Source organism: Medicago truncatula, chromosome 3, assembly GCF_003473485.1.
Source record: "Medicago truncatula cultivar Jemalong A17 chromosome 3, MtrunA17r5.0-ANR, whole genome shotgun sequence".
Lineage (NCBI taxonomy): Eukaryota > Viridiplantae > Streptophyta > Magnoliopsida > Fabales > Fabaceae > Medicago > Medicago truncatula.
In genome coordinates, this window is record NC_053044.1 from 124881 (window position 1) to 145025 (window position 20145).

Sequence of the window (20145 nt, forward strand, 5' to 3'; positions counted from 1 at the left end):
AATTAAAATGAAAATATAAAACAATACTCATTTTAGAACAATTTTTTACTATTGATAAGTAAGTGTAACTAGTTATTAGTATAGTAAACATGTGAACATAACATGACCTTTTTAAAGCCTCGCATAGCTACGCAAAACACGCTCTTCCTACGTCATTTTCGGATTCATTCTCTCCCTCATCCTAATCTTAATGTCATTCATTATTCAAGAACACAAGAAACAAAACAGAATCTTGTTTCAATAAATAAAGAAAAAACTTGTTTGTAAATTGGGGGTGACCGGTCACAACAACTAGACCTGGTTATATCCCTTCGTCTCTGGTAATTCATTTCAATTATATTCATTCATTCATATTGGGAACCCGTTCGGATCGCATTATTGATCATCAAGGTTACACATTTTAATTCTTATTTTATTTTCTTCAAAACATGTAATGTAATTATAATAAATCTGCACTGCAGGGACATACATACAATACAACAATATGGAAATTTCAAATAGTTTACCAAACTTTCAAGATCATCAATTACCTCCTAAAATAAGCAATAGTAGTAGATATGATGAAATATGTTTAAAAGAAAGATTAATGTCAGAATTAGGCAATGAGGGAGGAATAAGGAGACACCAACGTACATATTCCGATAGCATGCTATCTGAGCAGCAACAGCAGGAAGTACCCTGTTGGTTGAAAGATCTCCTTGATGATGAAGAAGATCAGAAGCAGCCTAGTACTGTATGCAGCAACAAGACTCATAGAAGATCATCAAGTGACTCCTTAGCATACTTAAATAATAAAACTATTCTTCAACATTCTCCAGAAAGGAAGGTTGTAGATTCACAACCCTCCTTTCTACAACAACATCATTCGAGATCTGATCATTCCAAACGAGGCAAAAGGTACGTACGTATATGAAATTAGTCTTTATGCTTGGTGTCTCTAATACTAGAGAGATACAAATTATGTTTTCTTTTTATGTTGCTATTTCAACTTTTTGAGCTTATGAAATTTATGTTTTCAGAAAAGATATTTGTTTGTTGTGTTATTATAAAATTAAAAATGAACCTAAATCGTAGAAGAGTTTAGAGGATGATTGTGATGAATTAAACTAATGAAATGAAATGGATGAATTACATGAAAATATGAATCATGATACAAAGTTCATGACACGATTACGAAATCCAACTAACTGCCTCAATAAACTAACTAACTCCACTGACTTGTTCAACAAGTCACTAGCATACTAACTAAAACAGCTAATTGCACAATATGAATCAATTCACGAATCGATTCACTGCTTACTTGTATTACAAGTAAAAGTAATTATTCATAAACAAGAATTATCTCACAACAGTTACATGGAACTTGTTAGATTCATTAGAATTTAATTTTGGTCGACGCCAACATGAGTGAAAGATGATGAAGAGCAAAAGAAAAACTAGCTATTATTGTGTATAATGATTGAATCCATGTTTTTTGGGGCAATACAATATAGAAATTCAGGTCAACAACACCGGGCAAGGAAGGCTCAATACATTGGAGAACTAGAAAGAAGTGTCCAAGCTTTACAGGTAAGACAATAGATTAATTTTTAAATTGATATAATATATAGAAAATGTTACACATTAATTAATAATAAATATTTCTTTCAATTTCCTATAATTATTAATTGTAGGCAGAAGGATATGAAGTTTCAGCTGAGCTTGAATTTCTTGATCAGCAAAACCTCATATTAGGTATGGAGAACAGGGCCCTCAAACAACGCTTGGACAGTTTATCTCAAGAACACTTCATCAAATGTTGTGAGTATTTATTTTTACAACTTCCATTCAACACAGAAAAATTAATTGCTGTACTTATACCCAAGGTTTTCTGAATCACGACCAGAGTTTTAAATTGAGGTATGTTATAGTAATATAAAAGTTTTAGAGGTCTCTCCAACAACTACAATACAATCACATTTTCTTAAAATATCAAAGTTCACAGCATAAATGCAACTATAATTTAAAACCTTAAGTATACCAATGTCATAATATTTTGTGGTATTATCTTAGGTCACTTGCTCAAACTTTTGGTAATATAAGTGGTTTTGATTGTGAATGTTATTTTTGGATTATTACAAATGATGGATGGCTTATACATACAATATACAGTGGAGCAGGAAGTGCTTGAGAGAGAAATCACAAGACTACGAAATCTATATCAGCAACAACAACACAAACAACACCAGCAGCAGCAACAACAAAAGAATCATGGTAGGAATCGATCTAAACAACGTCAAGATCTTGATGCATCAATTGCCAAATTTTCTTTGAAGAATAAGGGAAGAAGGATAGATAGTGTGATCTGATTGTGAGATTCATATATTCCAAATATAAATAGTATATCTATTTCACATAGCAGAACTAATGTCCCAAGTATGTTTGGTGGAGTGGATCTTGTAGAAGAAAGTATATTCAAAATGGCTACTATATCCATAGTGACAACATTTTTTGTGTTGCCAGGTATTGACAGTAGCATATGGTCCCAATATATAGGATGTAAAATTCTCTATGTAACTCTACATTCTTTTAATAATTTTCATGTTAACCCTCCATTTAATAGAATACATTCTATCATTTATATTGATATTACAACTTTCACAATGCAACTAAGCAAATAGTTAACAACAAATTACATTAAATCAACGTTTAGTGGAAGGATTTACATATCTCAAAATAATGAGTAATTATATTTGAACAACCAAAAATTAACAACTCTTGAGATAACCCTCATTTTCTCTTTTTTTTTTTTTTTTTGGATAATTATGTTTTAGGTCCCTATAAATAAGCGTGTTTCCAACATTAGTCCCTACTTAAATTTTATTAAATTTTTGGTCCCCAACGTTTTTTTCCGTTAGCAATATAGGTCCTCGCTGTTAATTGTTGCTGCTTGAGTAAACGGCGAAGCACACGTGGATGCCACATCTGACTTTTTTTGTTGGGTTAAATATGTTTTTAGTCCCTATAAAATGGAGGCATTTTAAGTTTAGTCCTTACTTAATTTTAATAGTTGTTTTAGTCCTTACAAAAATACTATGCACTCAATATTAGTCCTTGCTCAATTCAAATTTGTTTAATTTATGCTTAAACTCTTAAGTTTTTTAACAATTTTTTGTAGATGTGTTAAGCATTACTCTTTGGTTGATCTCTAGGCATCTTGTATACTGCCACTAGTTTTGCATGAAATTGGAGCATATGGGTTGGTTCGAATTAATATGGAATTATTTTTCCACGCTCATTCAATATTTTGCCCCTGGTTAATGATATTAGGTTCTACTCAAATAATCTATGCCGCTTCAACATCTTTTGTTATGATAGACTACGTCTTCTTTATCTTGACGAAATGGGCGGAATGGATATCTCAATGCCAAAAATATTCACGATTTTCACTATCTTATCGATGACATCTTTTGCATTGTCAGGCATGAGAGGTTTTGTTATCGAATTGATAGTTTTTTTTTGGAATAATTACTAGTCAAAAATATATTTTCATGATGAAAATACTATCATAACTAGTTTTAGTAGGTTTTTTTAGGCCCTACAAAAAAAAATTACTTCTAATTTTAGTCCCTACTAAAACAAAGTTTGTTTAATTATCCTTAAACTCTTAAATTTTTGAATGAATTTTTTGAGACAAGTTTAGAACACTATGAAAGGTTCAATTAATAAAATTTAAATTTTTTTAACATGAAACGAATTAAAAATGAATTTTTGAAAACAATAAAAGTTAAAGATAAAAGTAATAAAATATGGACATATAAATCAAATTTTGCGGCGGAACTTTTAGTAATGTTCTTAACACATCTAAAAAAAATTGTTAAAAAACTTAAGAGTTTAAGAATAAATTAAACAAATTTGAATTGAGCATAGACTAATATTGAATGCATAGTATTTTTGTAAGGACTAAAACAACTATTAAAATTAAGTAAGCACTAAACTTAAAATGCCTCAATTTTATAGAAACTAAAAACATATTTAACCCAACAAAAAAAAGTCAGATGTGGCATCCACGTGTGCTTCCGTTTGCTCAATCAACAACAATTAACAGCGAGGACCTATTGCTAACGGAAAAAAAACGTCGGGGACCAAAAATTTAATAAAATTTAAGTAGAGACTAATGTTGGAAACACGCCTATTTATAGGGACCTAAAACATAATTAACCCTTTTTAGGACAAGCAATAAAGGGAGAGGGGGAGAGAGTAGGAATACAATGAGAGAGATGTCACAAAAGTTGTCAGCTTTTGATTGTTCAAATATCATTGCTCAAATAATATATTTATATATCAAACTCATCAACTCTTTTTTTTTTTTTCAAAAAAAAAAAAAAACTATTCTACTAAAACTTCAACAAGGTAAACAAAGAACTATTGAGTAACCCAGCTTCTTTAATTTGAACGATTTACAATAGCTTTTAAAACGATGGTACGTTCAACTAGTGCCTGCTGCAATATTCAAATACTATACGCAAATATACTTTCACTTTTAGTCCTAAAAAATTGCATTGTACGACTTTGGCATACAAATTTTTTGAAGGATTTTCGTTATCAATAAGTGGGTATTATTGTTTTACCTTCATTTCCCTGCTTTTAGAACCTCAGGTATTTCCTGGAGACGTGCAACATTGGTACTTTTTTGTTTTGAATAAAAAATAATTAGGGTGAAGAGATGGTAACCCTGTCCAAGGCATGAAATACCTTGCAGGGCTTTTAATAATAGTGGAGTTAATCAACCAAGCCGAATGAGCGACTTTTCTAGTTTTCAGTTAAACTAGTACTCCCTCTGTTCCAAATCATGTCATTCTAGCAACAAAAAAAAATGATCCAAATTATGTCATTTTATAATAACAATGAATAATTATTGCTTATTTCCCATTATGTCCTTTATTATTTATTACTTTATCTTTTTCAAATTCTTTTAATTTATGTTTACCATACCATTAATTAATGATATTTTTGTAAAATAACTCATAATTACTCTTTTCTATACAAAAATAATTCCATTTCTTAATATATGTGAAGTTCCTAAAATGACATAATTTGGAACTGAGAGTATGACCGACACGCAGTTCTGTTTTAATAACTCGATGTGACCCTTCAAAATCAAGTCAAAATTCTTCAATTTCAACATTGAAGATATTCATAAGTTAGAACATGGTTTTCAGAAAGCACATACGCTCAAAATAGATTACAAGTTGCCTAGGTTGTGATTCTCCCAAATATGAACTTCAAGACCCGTATCCGAAATTGCCTATACGTGTTCGTTCATAATATATACATAATACCTGTCTATTTTACATATCCAATACCACGTATTCCCTACAATAAGGAAGTGCTCATAGGATTGGCAAAGAAATGCTCTGCGCAAATCCCCTTCTGCTGACATGATTTACTTCCAATAAGATTCTGTAGCATGGAGGGGCTTCCAGCAAATCTACTGTGATACATTTTCCTCACAGTCAGATGTTTATCCAGAACCATCAATTCCAGAAGAGTTTTACAGCTCTGTCAGAAAATTGAATCAGCATTGAGCCACAAGAGGAGTGCACAAAAACAAGGGAAAAATAATAGGCAACAATAGCAAAAATGATATCACATCAAAGTCAATGTATACAATGATCATGATCAAACATAGAAAGGATACCTGTGGATTCAACACATGCATCTGACGTAGAATATCATCCTAGCACATACAAAATGAAACTGTCAGTAGGCTTTTCCCTGATTGAAATACTGAAAAAGGTATAACTTAGGTTGCAAACCACCGGACTCATTTTCAAACCAAGTACAGCTGTCAGCCTCTGCATCTCATTCAATATTTTCTCACTTTCATATTTAAAAATTGATAGTTTTCAAATTTGTTGTTTCCATCTGATTTGGACTAGTGCAAAAAACTAGTATGCAACAACACTCACTAGCAACTCATTTTCGAAATTGAAAGTTCTATGAAAATTTAAATAAATCTGATCAAAGAACAATATATTCATATACCTCCAACATCCCCGGGTTCTGCATCACTATTCCAAGAACACGACGTCTGAGTCCCTTGAAAACAATGCTATTGACGGTCCCATCTCCATTGATCCATGGTAATATTGGCATACATAATTCATCGGAAGGAAATTTGACCATTTCTTTCTCAAGATCACCTCTTGACGAGCCAGGTCTATCTTGCATGCAGCCTTCATTCCTATCACAAGCTTTATTTTCAGGATCCACATCCTCATGTGGAAAATTAAGAATTGTCACTTTGTGCACATTATCAAGGCCAGAGTTTCTTTCCCTTAGAACATCAGCAGAAGCTGAGACGCTACATGTATTATCACTTTTCTTAATGGTCTTGTTTGAGGAAGGTTGAACAACAGGATGTAAACCAGACACAGCTGTCAAAAAGTACTTGTGACGGTATAGAGCATCAACAATACGAACAGAATCATAACCATTGACCTAGAAAAAGAAACAAATAAAACTAGTTTTGAAGCTGAACCAACTTAAGAATAGACTAATAAAATTTTCAGCAAAAACTTTCAAATTCTTCTGAGGTAAATGGCTCAAACTATTACTGCTGTCGCAACTAAAGCAAAATGTAAATAATCATTTTAAAAAAACTCAAAAGTATTCTTTTTTGAAATCATAAACAAATGCACGGGTATAATCATGAATACATGGCAATTAAATGAAAAATTAACCTTTAAAAGAATAAAAACATTGATTTTTTTGTTGAAATTTTTTCGCTCTAGAAGGGGATAAGCAAGCCAAGCAGAACCGTAAAACCCTAGCAGTTTACACCGGTTTTTGTCCCGTTCCTTCAACTAACGGTGCTATGGATTATTCGGAGGAGACGAAAGTCCAATTCCCGCCAGTCCAGTTTAAATAATAGGTTTCAACATGATTTTGGTCTCAAACTATGGTTGGAGTGAAGTGACAAAATGTTGTTTTTCCATTTGGTCCAACAGTGATTTTCAAACAAAAAAAAAAAATCCAAACATGCTATGAACAATTGGGACAAGGAGGAGGAGGGAGGACCTTTAAGGCTTTTCCAAATGCTTGAAGAGCATCAACAATCAGTTCATCTACGTCTGCTCCTAAAACACATAAAACGATAAACAAACTAATAGAAGTTAAATAATTGATTCTTTTTTTTTTATCGATTTTAAGCCAATCACATACTAGGTTAAATTCAAAATATCTATACCTGGCAAGTTTATAACTTGGGAAATTTCTCCCATGCTTAAACCTTGGTCACCAGCCTTCTGGATGGCAGCATAAACAACCACGAAAACCTGAGCACACACAGGACATTCTTGTTCTTGATCGGAAGGTACCGTCATCAAACGTCGTGTATACCCTGCCATAGCTTCCCAGGGTGATTCAATATGATTTCTTTCCTCAGTTACTGGGTCACATGAGTTAAAGGTTTCCAGCATATGATCAGTAAGTGGATAATTACTGCTTTGGCCCATGTTTAATTGATAATTCCCATCAAAATGTTGGTCCTTGATATTGTTATCATTATCCTTGAACAAATCTAAGATATCAGCTTTTGAAACTGTCGAGCGGCTAACAGAAATGACTATACCAGGAAAACCTTTTTCCCGGCGAGAGATAATTTCACCCTCTGCTCCAAACGAGGATTTCAGTTTCTTGGCTTTGTCCCTAAATGAAGACCCACTAGCATCAGATTTACGCTTCCCACTTCTCAAATCATCAGCTTCTCCAACACCATTATCTGGTAATCTTGGACAAATTGAAAATTCTCCTGATGAGATAGAAGCAAACAAATGAAAAGTGTCCCCACATTGAAGATCTTCAGGAAGATCGGTCTTCATTCCAGTGAGGTCCTTGTCCCTTTCGTTCAGCCACACAGAAAATTTAACAGCTTGCTTTCCGGTATCAAATGGAAATGGTGACTTAGAAACACTCTGTAAGAACCGCAGTGATAGTTCAAATCGTTCATCACTGCTGTTGCCCCCAACCTGTCAATGCCGATTTAATTAGAGCATGTTCAAACATGCATAATCAGGCTGTCTATATAAAACAGTAACAGGGGAGGTGGAGAATAAAAAGAAAATAGGAAGCTAAAAATCTCAAAATGCAGAATCAAATTCATATAAGTGTGAATGTATACGAGATATAGGCCACTTCAAGTATTTTACTGCGTTAGTTTTTCCTTTCCTACAATCAAGAATATTCTGCTGAGCTATAGAAGCTTATCAGGTTGTTATTCCCTTGCCGTTGTGGCCAAGTTTCATAGTCTTCCCTGTACAGGTGGCAGTGATATTACAAGGGTGAAGGTTAACTCTAATATGAGTGTAGGTTAAGCTGTCCTATATAAGGGACTGCCACTTGATCTTTAAGATAAAAACTTCACTTCAATCAATAGATTCAATTATGAGGAGCACTTCAATCAATAGATGAATAACAGATTTTCCATTTCTCTGTTTTCTGTTTTTAAGTAGCAACAATACCAGATAAACATAACAAATTTTTAGGCTGCGTATCATGGTTTAAATCCTCTTCAGGAGCCCAAAATAATGTCATCGAGTTCAAAGAAAAAGAAAGTTATAGTTACTAACAACGTATTAGTTGAATAAATATTAGTTAGGTTATGTATACATACCTAATAAGCAAGAATAAGACTGCAACATACCTTATTGATGTTATTTTAAATGCGATTTAATAGTGTGTAGTATTATTTTCTAAACATATACCTTCGCTTGAAAAAGTGTTATTTCAAATAAACAGGTACGTACTGCTTAGCTTAAGGAGCGTATCACCTGTGCTTTATGTGAGTATAAGTATTTTAATCATACTCAATATTACCTTTGTACACATGTTCAAAGATATGTTCTCATTGTCTCTGATTAAGCTACAGCTTTCAAATGTATAGCTGATATAGGGTGCATACGTTCTCTCAATGTTAATTAACAACTCATTTTCTATATGATAAAGCTTACGACATTTATAGCAGACTTAATTGACTCTTTCAAGTTTAGATGTATTTTTTCCCATAACAAAAGTGATTTAGAAATTGACTAAATTATAATGAGCAAACATGACATGCAAACATGTTCCTCGGTATATGCATTATAAAAATAAATATGATATGATGCGTACTATGTAAGTCTAGAACAAGCAACAGTATAAGGTCAACTTGAGCACACAATGCATCAACACCTCCTATTATGCCATAAATACAGACTACAGGTGACCAAACAATTTACCATTATTTTTCTCTCTCTGAGGTAGTTAAAAGCAGCAAGTAGATCATGCTCTGAGTAATGCCGAAGAATGTCTGCTAATAAATTTGGTGCCTGTGGACTGGTAGCGGTGCTCAAAAAAACAAGCTTAAATAGCTCCACGGCATTTGAAACAGCCAATGATTCATATACTTGTCCATAAATACTAGGCCTGTTGTCTAGAAACCTAGAAAATTTCATATCAAGATGTGATCTTTGGGAAGAAAATGCATTGGGCTTCCCGTGATTGCTCTGAATAATCTCACTAGGACTAGCTGATGTAGTTTTTTCACTTTCTTGAGATTCCTGCCACAACAAATTATTCCTCAAGTCAGACGACAGACAGCTTCCATAATAAATGAAGACTGTACTACATCAAATATTTAAACAAAGATTCCTCCGAGAGGGATAAGAAATTAATAATAAAATATTACAATAAGACAAAATAAGGGAAGTCTTGCTTAGAAGCTTGGAAAGCATTGACTGGACAGTATTTTTTATTTTTTTTCCGTAGGAATAACTGGACATTACTATTACTATTATTATTAATATTATTACTTTTATTTTTTTTTGAATAAATTATTAATATTATTATTGAAGTCATAGAGAATTACATATCTATTCCAATCTTCGTATTGCGATTGAACATTTTGTGAGGCGGCATCCAGCTTGGCCATCATCTTGCAGCGAAGAATCTCATCAAGGGCTGTCTTCATACTTTTGTTCTCGAAGTCGTCCCAGGCTTCTCCATTTAGACTACTCATTTGAATATCAACATCTGGGATTGCACCTTTACTAGACTGGGATTGCACAAACAGTCTGCAATCATCTTTATTTGATGACAAATTCTGGGACTTCTCCAGCTGTTTTGCATATCGTTCACTGAGCATGCTGCAGAGTCTATTCACAGCTTTCCTAAATCTTAAGTTACCATTCAGAAAAGCCATTCTTCTCATACAAGAGCGTGGAGGAGCCGGAAGATCAGAAAGTGAGGCCCAATCTATGCGATGATAATTGGCACCGAGAACAGCACGGTGTCTAACATATTGGATCACCAATTGCCTGAAATAAGATACAATCGTAGATACTTAGACAAGTGATGGGAACAGAAATACATAGAACATCAATAGACAGAAACTAATTGGTATTGGTATTTAATATTTAAACATTGGCTAATTCCTTTCTTACAATCTGTGGAAATATGGATGGTAAAAAAAAGAAACAAAATGGTACTGTGAATATAGCCAAGCTCCTTGCAAATTGAAAATGAAAAGATGGACAAACACCAGAAATACTGAGAAAACAGCCTCTCTTCTAAGCCCCAACCATCCCTAGCCCACTTAGAAATTCTTCAAACCCCTCACAGTTACTACCCACTCTCTATAATAATCATTCCTTTCCCTTCCTATCTGATTCCCAATCTTTCTCTACTCCGGCCATGTGCCCATTCTATTAAGCTTGCTCCCAATCTCTCTTTTTCTCCGCTCCTTTTCCCTTTTATTTTATATACTTTTATGTTGGGCCTATCTATGGGCCTGACAACAAGGTACATAATATCATATATATACCCTTAAATAGAGATTAAAAAAAATGTTTCTTCTTACTGTGGGAAAATTAGAGTCACTAAGATAGATTTTGTAAATGATTGTTGCGAAAAATACCCATGGCATTTGCAAGTTGCCTGTGGAAACTGCTAAGCCCAATGCCAGGGTATCAAAAATAAAATGTTCAATTGCAATTTTGATCCCCTAATTATAACCAATCCGCAATTTAATTTTTGGTAATTTTTAGTTTAAAAATGATGACAAGAATGTATCTATCTATTAATATACATACTCCACTTGCCCAATCAAATCCAACACCGTGCCGATTGACACATCATGCCATATCATCAAATTTTGAAACCAGTTTTACAACCAAGCGAAATGTCACAAATTTTAAAAATTGGAGGACAAAAATTTCGATATTAGAAAAAGGGGAACAATCCAAAATTAAGCCATAAAAAAAACTTCCAGATTTGAGCTTGCATTAAGGTTGGCTTGGACATTAAATGATAACCTAATAAGATTATACAGGCACTGTATTGACTACCACCCAATAAAAATACAAGCAACAGTAAGTTGTGTTACTTTGCCATGGTGGGCTTGGACACAAATGACCCATCTTCAAAGAGCCACTATTTGTTCTACAGTAAAACAATTATTTGGCTTACCATTTAACAGGCTCCAAAAATTTCTCTAACGAGTCTTACCTGTCAGTTTTGTCTGACCATATGAATCTGGTTTGGCGTGGTGGCTTTGGAGTCATTGCAGTTAAGATAGACTGGCTAATACATGGAGAACAGTCTTGAGAACCCTCAATTTCATAATTACCCTCCTCAAACTCTTGATTATGGACCACTTGCTCCCCTGAATGGATACCCATATTATGTTGTTCACCTATTTGGTTGTGCATAACATCAGTTGCTGCATCTATTCTTGCATGCTTTGCTGGCCTCAACTCAGGAGAATCTTTCTTCCTGCGACAAGATGAATAACCTTTGGGTTCAAGTGAATTATTCTCACTCTCTTCATCATTTAACTGATTTAGGTCATGGCGACGCTTACTATAATACATGCTAAGTACCTGGAAGTGACATTTAAAAAGTTTTTAAAAAAAAAAGAATACATGTTGGAAAAAGTAGCTACAGTCAGTCATCTTAAAACAGTGGCACAAACACTCAACGAGTTAACTTAAATTTCATTTCACAAAAATAACAAATCCCTCATTTAAAGTCCAAAATTATGAGCTCACTTCCCATTGACAATTTAATCTACCATTACTAACCTTGTGTCTCTAAATTTATAAGCAACAGGTTCAATATGGATCATACTGCTCATATGCACGACTAAATTATCATAGATTGAAGGCATAATTTCTCATCATAATTGATAAGTTTTATTAAAAAATTCGGATTTCGCAGATAACAGCAAAGTAATATAAAAAAAAAAAAAAAAAAAAAAAAATTTCAGGAAGCACATAAAAGTGATGAGCATTTAAACACTTTAAGCAAGAAATCTGTAACAGTGTCTAATTCATTGAGACATGACAGGAGCCCATGAAATTCATGTTCTCTCACAGATATGCTAAGCTACTGATCTTGTCTTGATAATGGGGATAAAGTATAGCTTGAAACAGACCAACCTGCTCCAAAGTAAGATTCAGATCCTTTGCAATCTTCTCACAGTCCCTGTACGAAATTTTTTCGCTAAGATCTTGCTTAGTAACATGCTTTAAAAGCTCAGCACGTTGTTCAGCTGTCATTAGACGATTAGATGCCCATGCACGGAAACGAAAAACCTAACAAAGTTAAAAGAAGAAAAAAAAATTATCTTCCGATTTTAGGCTGGAGAGGTCTCAAAATAATTTTGCGTCGGAATCTAATATAAAACATCAAAATTGAATATTTAATTACCTCATGGACCACAGATCCAGGAAATGCATATAAAGCAGTTTTTTTATTAGCAGCAGCATAACAGTACTCTAATGTTTGCCAATATTCATCAACTGCATATCTATTAGACAGAATAAAATCATGCCTAATTCTTGGTCGAAGATCAAGAGAGATAAAATTTAAAGATGCTGCATCATTTGAAAGGGGTTCCTCAATGTAAGGCCTAAGTTCCATCATGTGTGTCAAAGTCTGTGGGGTTTTATCTCCATCTCTAGATTGTGAAGTTATCATCCGAATGAGCTACAAAAAGAAATACACATCAAGGAAGCATCGTTAGAATTTTGATAACACTGGTATAATTGATTACAAAGTTAGCGTATTGTGTGTGTGTGTGCGCGCGCACATGCATACATATATCAATCATATTTTAAGGTTACTACGTTAGTTTTCTGTCTCTTTGTTCTTCTTCCCTGATTTTAAACCCTATGAACATGTTTATACCAGTCAAGCTGTTAGGATCCTTTCTTTGAACAAGAAAGAATTCCTAGAATAGTGATGTAAAAACAAACTCAAATGAACAAAGATTGCAATGGCAGAATATATAATATTTAAAGCCGAATATATAAGTTTTAAAACCCTCCAACAAAAAAGGAAAACCTCAAATTTAGCTTAACAGTCAACAAGAATACCTTTAACCGCCTTAAAATGTCAATAACTAATGACAGCCTTCCAGTTGCAAGAGTGTCCATTAAACACTTGTACTCGTTAGGAGGAAGATCAGAGAGACATAAACCCATCTTGCACTTATCAATCATTTCTTCATATTTTTTAGTAGACCCAACAACTTGCAAAAATAGTTCCACTGGAATTGCTTTAATAGCTGCGTCTAGAGAAAATCTTTTGCTGCTACTGTGAGGATTATCAGCTAGCCAGTTAGATGATATATCATCACTACGGTCTTCTGACCTATGCAGATAATCCCAAAGGAAACAGTGGAGCAGCTTTGCACGAATCATTTTTGCTAATATATATCCATTAGCCCGCATGGCTTCTGCTTTATCAGCCTGCCGACTTGGAACTATAGGGCTTTTAGTGTTCTGAATATCCTCCATTACAGGTATCAATTCATCATTTTTCTGAGGACGGATACTTTTGCTGCGAATATAATTATTAAATGATCTCACTTTATCTCGTATTTCATCAAATAACTCAGGAGATAAACTTATGGATGGATGCACAACAACCACACAATCTGTGGTCCTTGAATATTCAGCAATAACAGGGGAATGTACTTTTATGCACTTGCATTGCCCTTGTTCCTGAAGTTTAGTCAATATCCGATCAATAGTCTTACGGTCCACTTTTTTAGACTTACCCTTCTCAAAGGTATTAAGCCACCTATTTAGCTCTGGTCTCAAAACGAACCTTTCGTCCTGCACAAGTAAAAATGAAAGACATTTTTGTCGTAGAAAAAGAGAATAAATATTCAGACAATAAACAAAAGTTTCCTTGGCAATAGGTATACAAATAAAAAATATGACAGAGACCTTTAGTCTTTCTAATATCCTGATCGCCCTTTTAGTGCTATCAGCTGTGAGACTTGTATTTCTTGGATATGATCCAGCAGAGAATTGTGCCAATACATCAGATGGAGAAGCTTCTGATAACGCAATGTTTGCCCCCATGGGTGAACTGTCTGGTTTGCTGTGAGAACTGGTACCCCTTTGGTCAAGGGCCGACTCTTGCAAGTTTGCTGGTGTTTCTACAGAGTTAGACTCTATATTCTTTCGAGACGCACATAATAGTTTTGTACCAGCTCCTGTATCTTCCAATTTGTCGGGGCCAGCAAGTCCCCCTTTGAAAGTTGAAGCCTCGGATTCAGTTCTTATTTTTGAAGAACTATCAGGAACATGTTGGTCCAAATTTTTATTTTCATCAAGCTTGTGAATAAATGGGACTTCGAGTTCAGGGTTGAAATTTCTAGATGTCCAAACTCGAATTGTTTTGGCCTTAAGGCATTGTTCTTCTTGCACTTTCATTCCAAATCTGTAGCACAAATTTACGAGGCGAATGTGATTCTTTTTCAGATCAATCTGAAGCCTGTCACATATCTGTTTATATGAAACATCCAAATAAATTAAAAGTGAAAGGGAAACATTATACATATTTAAACAAACACCAGCACAGTCCAAAACGGGAGAAAGAGAGCCGGGGGGAACAAATAGTAAATACACGGTTTTTATAGAAAACTAAATGAAGTTTTATTACAGAGAAAGGAGTGAAAAAGAAGGAAGCTCATTGCAATTGCTGAGCTAAATTATACCTACATACAAGATACAAAAACCAGCACGGATCCAAATGGGATAAGTAGAGATGAAGAGAGAAAGAGGTTTCTAAATACACTATTCATTGAAAAATAATCTGTTACAGAGAAAGGAGGGAAAATGCAATTTAGGCAGAGGAAAAGATATCATCCATGGTCCAGAGTAAATGTAAAACAACTCAACTGTGCACCCAACCAACCTCCTACCAAACTCCACTTGTGAACCATTAAGGTGCCAATGTCATGTACCATTGGCACACCTTTTTTTTTTAAAAAAAAAAAAAAAAAAAAAAAAAAAAGCTAATCTATGAGAAAACAAAGAACGTGTTCCTCTTCTCCAAGCCTGCGACATCACTTGTCAACCCACCATCAACTTTTCTCCGCCACCACCGCCATCCTCTTTGCCGCCGTCGACCACCGTTCTGACATAGGCCACTGTCCCCTCCCACCCGTCTCGTTGCATATCACACGTAGGAAGCAACGCCAACCAGGATACCGAATACAATCTATAAACACAGCTCAGTCCCCGAAAGGATTTATATGACATGAACACTCGGTTCCCATTATTTGGTAGCAAGAGCAGTTACTCACTCTAATTTTTATTCAGGACATAATTTCCCATTTTGATCTGTTAAAATGTGGCACACAGAATGCAAAACTGAGCAAGCCACATAATCATTTAATGTACACACGCGCGCGCACACATAGTGACTAAATTGCATAGCCAGAATTAATAAACTTAGTGACTTGAAAAGAAAAAAATAAAAGGAACCAAATTTGAAAGCCCCAAAAGAAATCATTTGCTGCCATCCCGTAATAATTTACTCACAGCTCTTAATAAAAACCTGTCCTGGCACTTCTATCTTACGCATTTGGGGTAGTTTGTTCCTTAACACAATTTCAAAGCTTTTTTTACTAGAAAATCAGGGGTTTAAATTTTAACTGAATGAACTCCATCACAAAGTTTAGATGAGCTTGTGCCCCTTTCCATGCTTCAAGCACAAAAGCATTTGCATACTCTAACTATCATCTATACAATTATATCTCATTATAAATTACATGTTAATCTCATCTTTCCTCTATGCCATGCTGCCGGGTTCGCATAAATATGTCCTACCAAAGAAGATAATATAAGAATCAAGTGTGTACCTCCTTTACAGTAATGCCATCTGATCCTGCAGTATCAATAATATCAAAAATTTGATGCTCAATAGGAAGCTCCACAAACTGATCAGTGGCTTGACATATATTCCCAGAGTCTGAGTTTTTATCTTCATTTCCAGATCCAGTAGTTATTGGGTCAAGAAGCCTCAAGCAAGCCTCGATCTGAAAACATGTTAAAACTTATAGCCAAGGACAATAACAAACATAAACAAGCTGCTTTTATTCTTTACTTAGTTTTATAGAATACTGTGAATTTGCTTCATATATAGAGAAAATTTCCACCACTTTCTAAGAGAGACGTTGTTGAGACAATGCCACTCAACAGAGTAAACAGAATTTGAAGCATAAAAGCAATGGAGAGTAAACAGTTATTATAAAGTTGTAAGCAATAATAACCAACTGACCTTGCCATTCACCTTAGCATCAAACTGCTCCACAATATTATGTGTCTTCAACCTGGCAACAATCTGATCGCACAATGAAAAGTTCAGTCAGGTAATCTATCAATAGCAACATATAACAGAATATATAACTACAGTTTTGAGAAGTTTAAAGTTCAAAAACCTACTTGTCTCCACGCCCTTTGCTTCGGACGGGACCCACAATAACCAAGATCCTTCTTAATATCAGACACAAGAAGAATCTACAAAGAAAATATTATAATTAGCATAATCACATATAAATGATGAGCTAACTTGGTTGTTGAAACCCACGTTTTAAATAAAGTATGTAACCACCAAGGTTTCTGATGCCTCCACGATCACAATGTGACTGCGATTGAGGCTGCACTTGACCGTGCAATATCAAGGATTGCGATGTGACAATAGTGGTAACCACAATTTAAAACCTTCATTGGCAACACAGAATTTCGGTCTGATATCACAACGTGACTGCAACTAAGGCTACAATTCTCGGTAAAATCAACAATTGCGATGCAACCGATGAAGTTGCCACAATTTAAAACCTTGGTTGCAGCATTGAATGAGAATTGAATTAAATGAAGAAAAAAAAATAAAAAATAAACAAACCTTGGCATTGGCAGTTGCTAGTTTATCAGTAATGGCTTTGATTTGAGGTTCATAATCAGTAAGACGAACATCTGTCTGAAGTTCTTGGCAATCTTCCTCATTTTGCGTGATTTGAATATCAAATCTCTGATGTTCAGCAAGCGGCTTAACAGCATATCTCCGCAAGTAAACCAAATGAGTAGTAATATTAAGGGGAACAGAACTTGAAACCCTAGCAATCTGTTTTTTCTTTTCAAGAGCAGAGCGTTTAACAATTAAACCCTTACATTCCAAACTCCTCAAAACATAGAAAAAGTTATTGGGATCAATACGTAGCTGTTTAGCAAGCTGAGTTTGAGTGATACCGTTGTGTTTGGCATTAGCAAGAAGATGGAGAACGCGGAGTTGAGATTGTTGGAGTGATTGAGAATCGTAAATGCCGAAGAAGTTTTCGGTTAGGGTTTGTTGAGGGAAGATTGTGATATTGGGGTCGTTGAAATTGTTAGGGTTTGGGGGTTCGAAACGGAGAGTGGGGATGTTGAGGAGGTTTGTGAAGATGGATTGTTTGAAGGAAGGAGAGAGAGGGAAAGAGGAATTGAGCTTAGAGAATAAGGATTCAAGAGTGATACCTTGTTCTATTTGTGCAGAGCATATCTCTTCCAATGCTGCGTTCAACACTGAGTCCATTGATTCGGAGACTTCAATCCAAGCAACAGTTCAGTTCATTCAAACCGGAAATGAATCAGAGAAAAGAAACTGGGTTTCTGATGGAGAATAATAGATTTTTAGAAGAGATTGAATAATGGTGGGACCCACTTTTTTTTTTTTTTTTCGGGTAGGTGCCATTTCAACCTTTCTGATTATCTCTCTTAACAACTCATTTTCTCTCGTCTGAATAATGGTCCTTATTATTTTAGAGATTTTAAAAACACTTATTGAAATGTAAGGACTATATTTCAAAGTCATGCAACATGTAGGAACCAAAAATAAATTTAACCTTAAAATAATTGGGACCACTAACTGTCATGTTCCAATGTGAGGATTTTAAAAACATTTAATGAAATGTAAGGACTATTCTTCAAAGGAGTGCAAAATGTAAGGACTAAATACATATTTAACCCTTTATTTTAATCATTCATTCATCATTCTCTCTCATCTTGTTTGCACTGATTTTTGGTAAACAACCGTTGGTTTAAAAATATTTACTTGCAAGATCAACCAGTAAATCTTAGCGACATATTGTGTTTGTTATTTCCAGAAATTTAATGTTGTTCTTGAAGAACTTGATAAAAAGAAAGTAAAAAGCAATCAAATTCAACCCAGTTGAACTCAATCGTGTGTAAATAAAAGTAAATGAATTGCTCAAAAGAAACAAGTAAATTGCAAAGACATTTAAGAAAACAAACTTAAATTGCATTGATTGAATGTAAATTGGTACACATGTTCATACATTGCAACTTGTGACTCGTTTCTCTCTTCCATGCAAATAATTTGCGTGTAAGTTTTTTGTATGATTGAATTGTGACCCTTTTTTCCTAGGGAAAAGCTACTATTTATATAAATAGAAATAACTACCTAAATTTGAATTTAAATCTATAACTGCAGTAAACTAACAATATTTATCCATTCGATTTGAATTTCGAATGTGTCTTGGAAATATCTGTTACTTGACCTTATCCAAAAAATTGCCCTTCGAGAGTTTCCATTTGTCGAACCGACACACGCGCTTTCGAGTATCTCCAGCAAGTCCAACTTCGATAAGAATGAGATAACAATTTCTTCGATTATAAGGTCAACCTATTTTAACTGCATTTAATGATAGCGCTTTTGAAAATATTGGCTAACAAATTGCCCTCCATAAACGTCATTTTCGACTCATTTTTCGATAGGGAAAAGAAGATGTTTCTCACCCCTAGTCTTAATCGAAATAAAATTTGTGACGTCATAGTCCAGAGAAGTCGTTCAAGGAACCCTTTATGGTGTCCCCACATGGCTAGTGGGCCACGTTCTCAGTCATTGGGAACTACCAATTTTATTAAAAAGAATAAACTGTCAACGTAAGATGTTGACACCTGTCCAGATCAAAAGGTTATAAAACAAAAGGTACTTACCTTTACCTTTCAACATTCTACCTTCAAAAAATTTCACTATTCCTTCTTCTTCTTCGCATATACTTTCATCAACAAATCCTTACAAATTTCAAACTCTTTTTCAGAAAAGTTTATCATTTCCTTCGTCGTTTGTCACCGGAAAGCTTCAATCATGACGCATGCAAAAGGATCATCTTCCAAAACTTCAAAGCATGATGAACCCATCAATTTCTCCAAGGAACTTTCAAGCGGTAGTCTTCAGTTCATAGAAGAACCAAACATTAAGGAAGCTGAAGATAAAATATGGAAATTCCAGGTAATTATCTCATGCCTTAATTCACCGCATGCATTTTTAAGACCCCTTCTAGATGAGAAGACCTAGAAAAACTTAGCGCCGTTTTTCCTAGTTTTGAAAAACAATCACCTCTGATTTTTACCAAAGGTCTTTATGACCTAAGTTTCTTGAAATCCAAATTTAGGACAGAGCTCAAAATTGAGAACAATGAGAAGTATATTTGTTGGTTAGACAAAATGGAGAAGAAAAAGGGCCAATTTTGGAAAGAGAACGGAATTTTTCGATCTCATTCAGCTGTCTAGGCAAAGGCCAAAATATCATAATGAAATGATAATTGATGCCCTACATTTATGGAACCCTTCGACCAGTAACCTCCATTTGAAATGTGGCATGCTTACACCCACCCTGTTAGATGTTGCCGGTCTTACCGGTCTAAAACCTGTTGGCCAAATCTTCGATCCAGACAACCATGTCTCGGAACTTTCATTTGATTTTGCTAGAACTGCGTATGGCAAATTCATATTAGACCACCATGTTACCTCAAGTGTCGAAGTGTCT

At 34.6% G+C, this 20145-nt stretch overlaps 2 protein-coding genes across 4 annotated transcripts; one reads left to right on the forward strand and one right to left on the reverse strand.

Annotated features, from left to right (window-relative positions):
- The first annotated feature begins 586 nt into the window (after positions 1-586).
- LOC11414133 (basic leucine zipper 61) lies at positions 587-2542 on the forward strand. Its single transcript, XM_003597961.4, has 4 exons — positions 587-897; positions 1494-1569; positions 1674-1800; positions 2152-2542. Exons 1-4 carry the CDS (start codon positions 587-589, stop codon positions 2346-2348), a joined length of 711 nt encoding a protein of 236 aa, XP_003598009.3. The 3' UTR covers positions 2349-2542.
- A 2590-nt stretch (positions 2543-5132) lies between these two features.
- On the reverse strand, positions 5133-17963 carry LOC11419389 (uncharacterized). Of its 3 annotated transcripts, none has more exons than XM_024777753.2 (16): positions 17224-17962; positions 16764-16838; positions 16600-16662; positions 16181-16357; positions 14256-14819; positions 13398-14141; positions 12730-13008; positions 12459-12614; positions 11527-11900; positions 9890-10337; positions 9261-9581; positions 7232-8012; positions 7063-7115; positions 6028-6483; positions 5681-5719; positions 5133-5541 (listed from the first exon to the last, which is right to left on the reverse strand). In XM_024777753.2, exons 1-16 carry the CDS (start codon positions 17887-17889, stop codon positions 5356-5358), a joined length of 5382 nt encoding a protein of 1793 aa, XP_024633521.1. In that variant the 5' UTR covers positions 17890-17962; the 3' UTR covers positions 5133-5355. The 3 variants fall into 3 exon arrangements, with proteins under 3 accessions (XP_024633521.1, XP_003598010.2, XP_024633523.1); XM_003597962.4 differs by having other exon boundaries at positions 7063-7121; XM_024777755.2 differs by lacking the exons at positions 5133-5541; positions 5681-5719; positions 7063-7115 and having other exon boundaries at positions 6318-6483; positions 17224-17963.
- Between the last annotated feature and the right edge of the window lie 2182 nt (positions 17964-20145).

Excerpts from the sequence above, each read along its gene's own strand:
- LOC11414133 (XM_003597961.4), top strand. The coding sequence starts at position 587 with ATGTCAGAATTAGGCAATGAGGGAGGAATAAGGAGACACCAACGTACA. Across the intron at positions 898-1,493 it reads CATTCCAAACGAGGCAAAAG|AAATTCAGGTCAACAACACC; the intron begins GTACGTACGTAT and ends AATACAATATAG. Across the intron at positions 1,801-2,151 it reads AGAACACTTCATCAAATGTT|TGGAGCAGGAAGTGCTTGAG; the intron begins GTGAGTATTTAT and ends TACAATATACAG.
- LOC11419389 (XM_003597962.4), bottom strand. The coding sequence starts at position 17,889 with ATGGACTCAGTGTTGAACGCAGCATTGGAAGAGATATGCTCTGCACAA. Across the intron at positions 16,358-16,599 it reads ATGCTAAGGTGAATGGCAAG|ATCGAGGCTTGCTTGAGGCT; the intron begins GTCAGTTGGTTA and ends ACATGTTTTCAG. Across the intron at positions 14,820-16,180 it reads ATGGCATTACTGTAAAGGAG|ATATGTGACAGGCTTCAGAT; the intron begins GTACACACTTGA and ends TCATATAAACAG.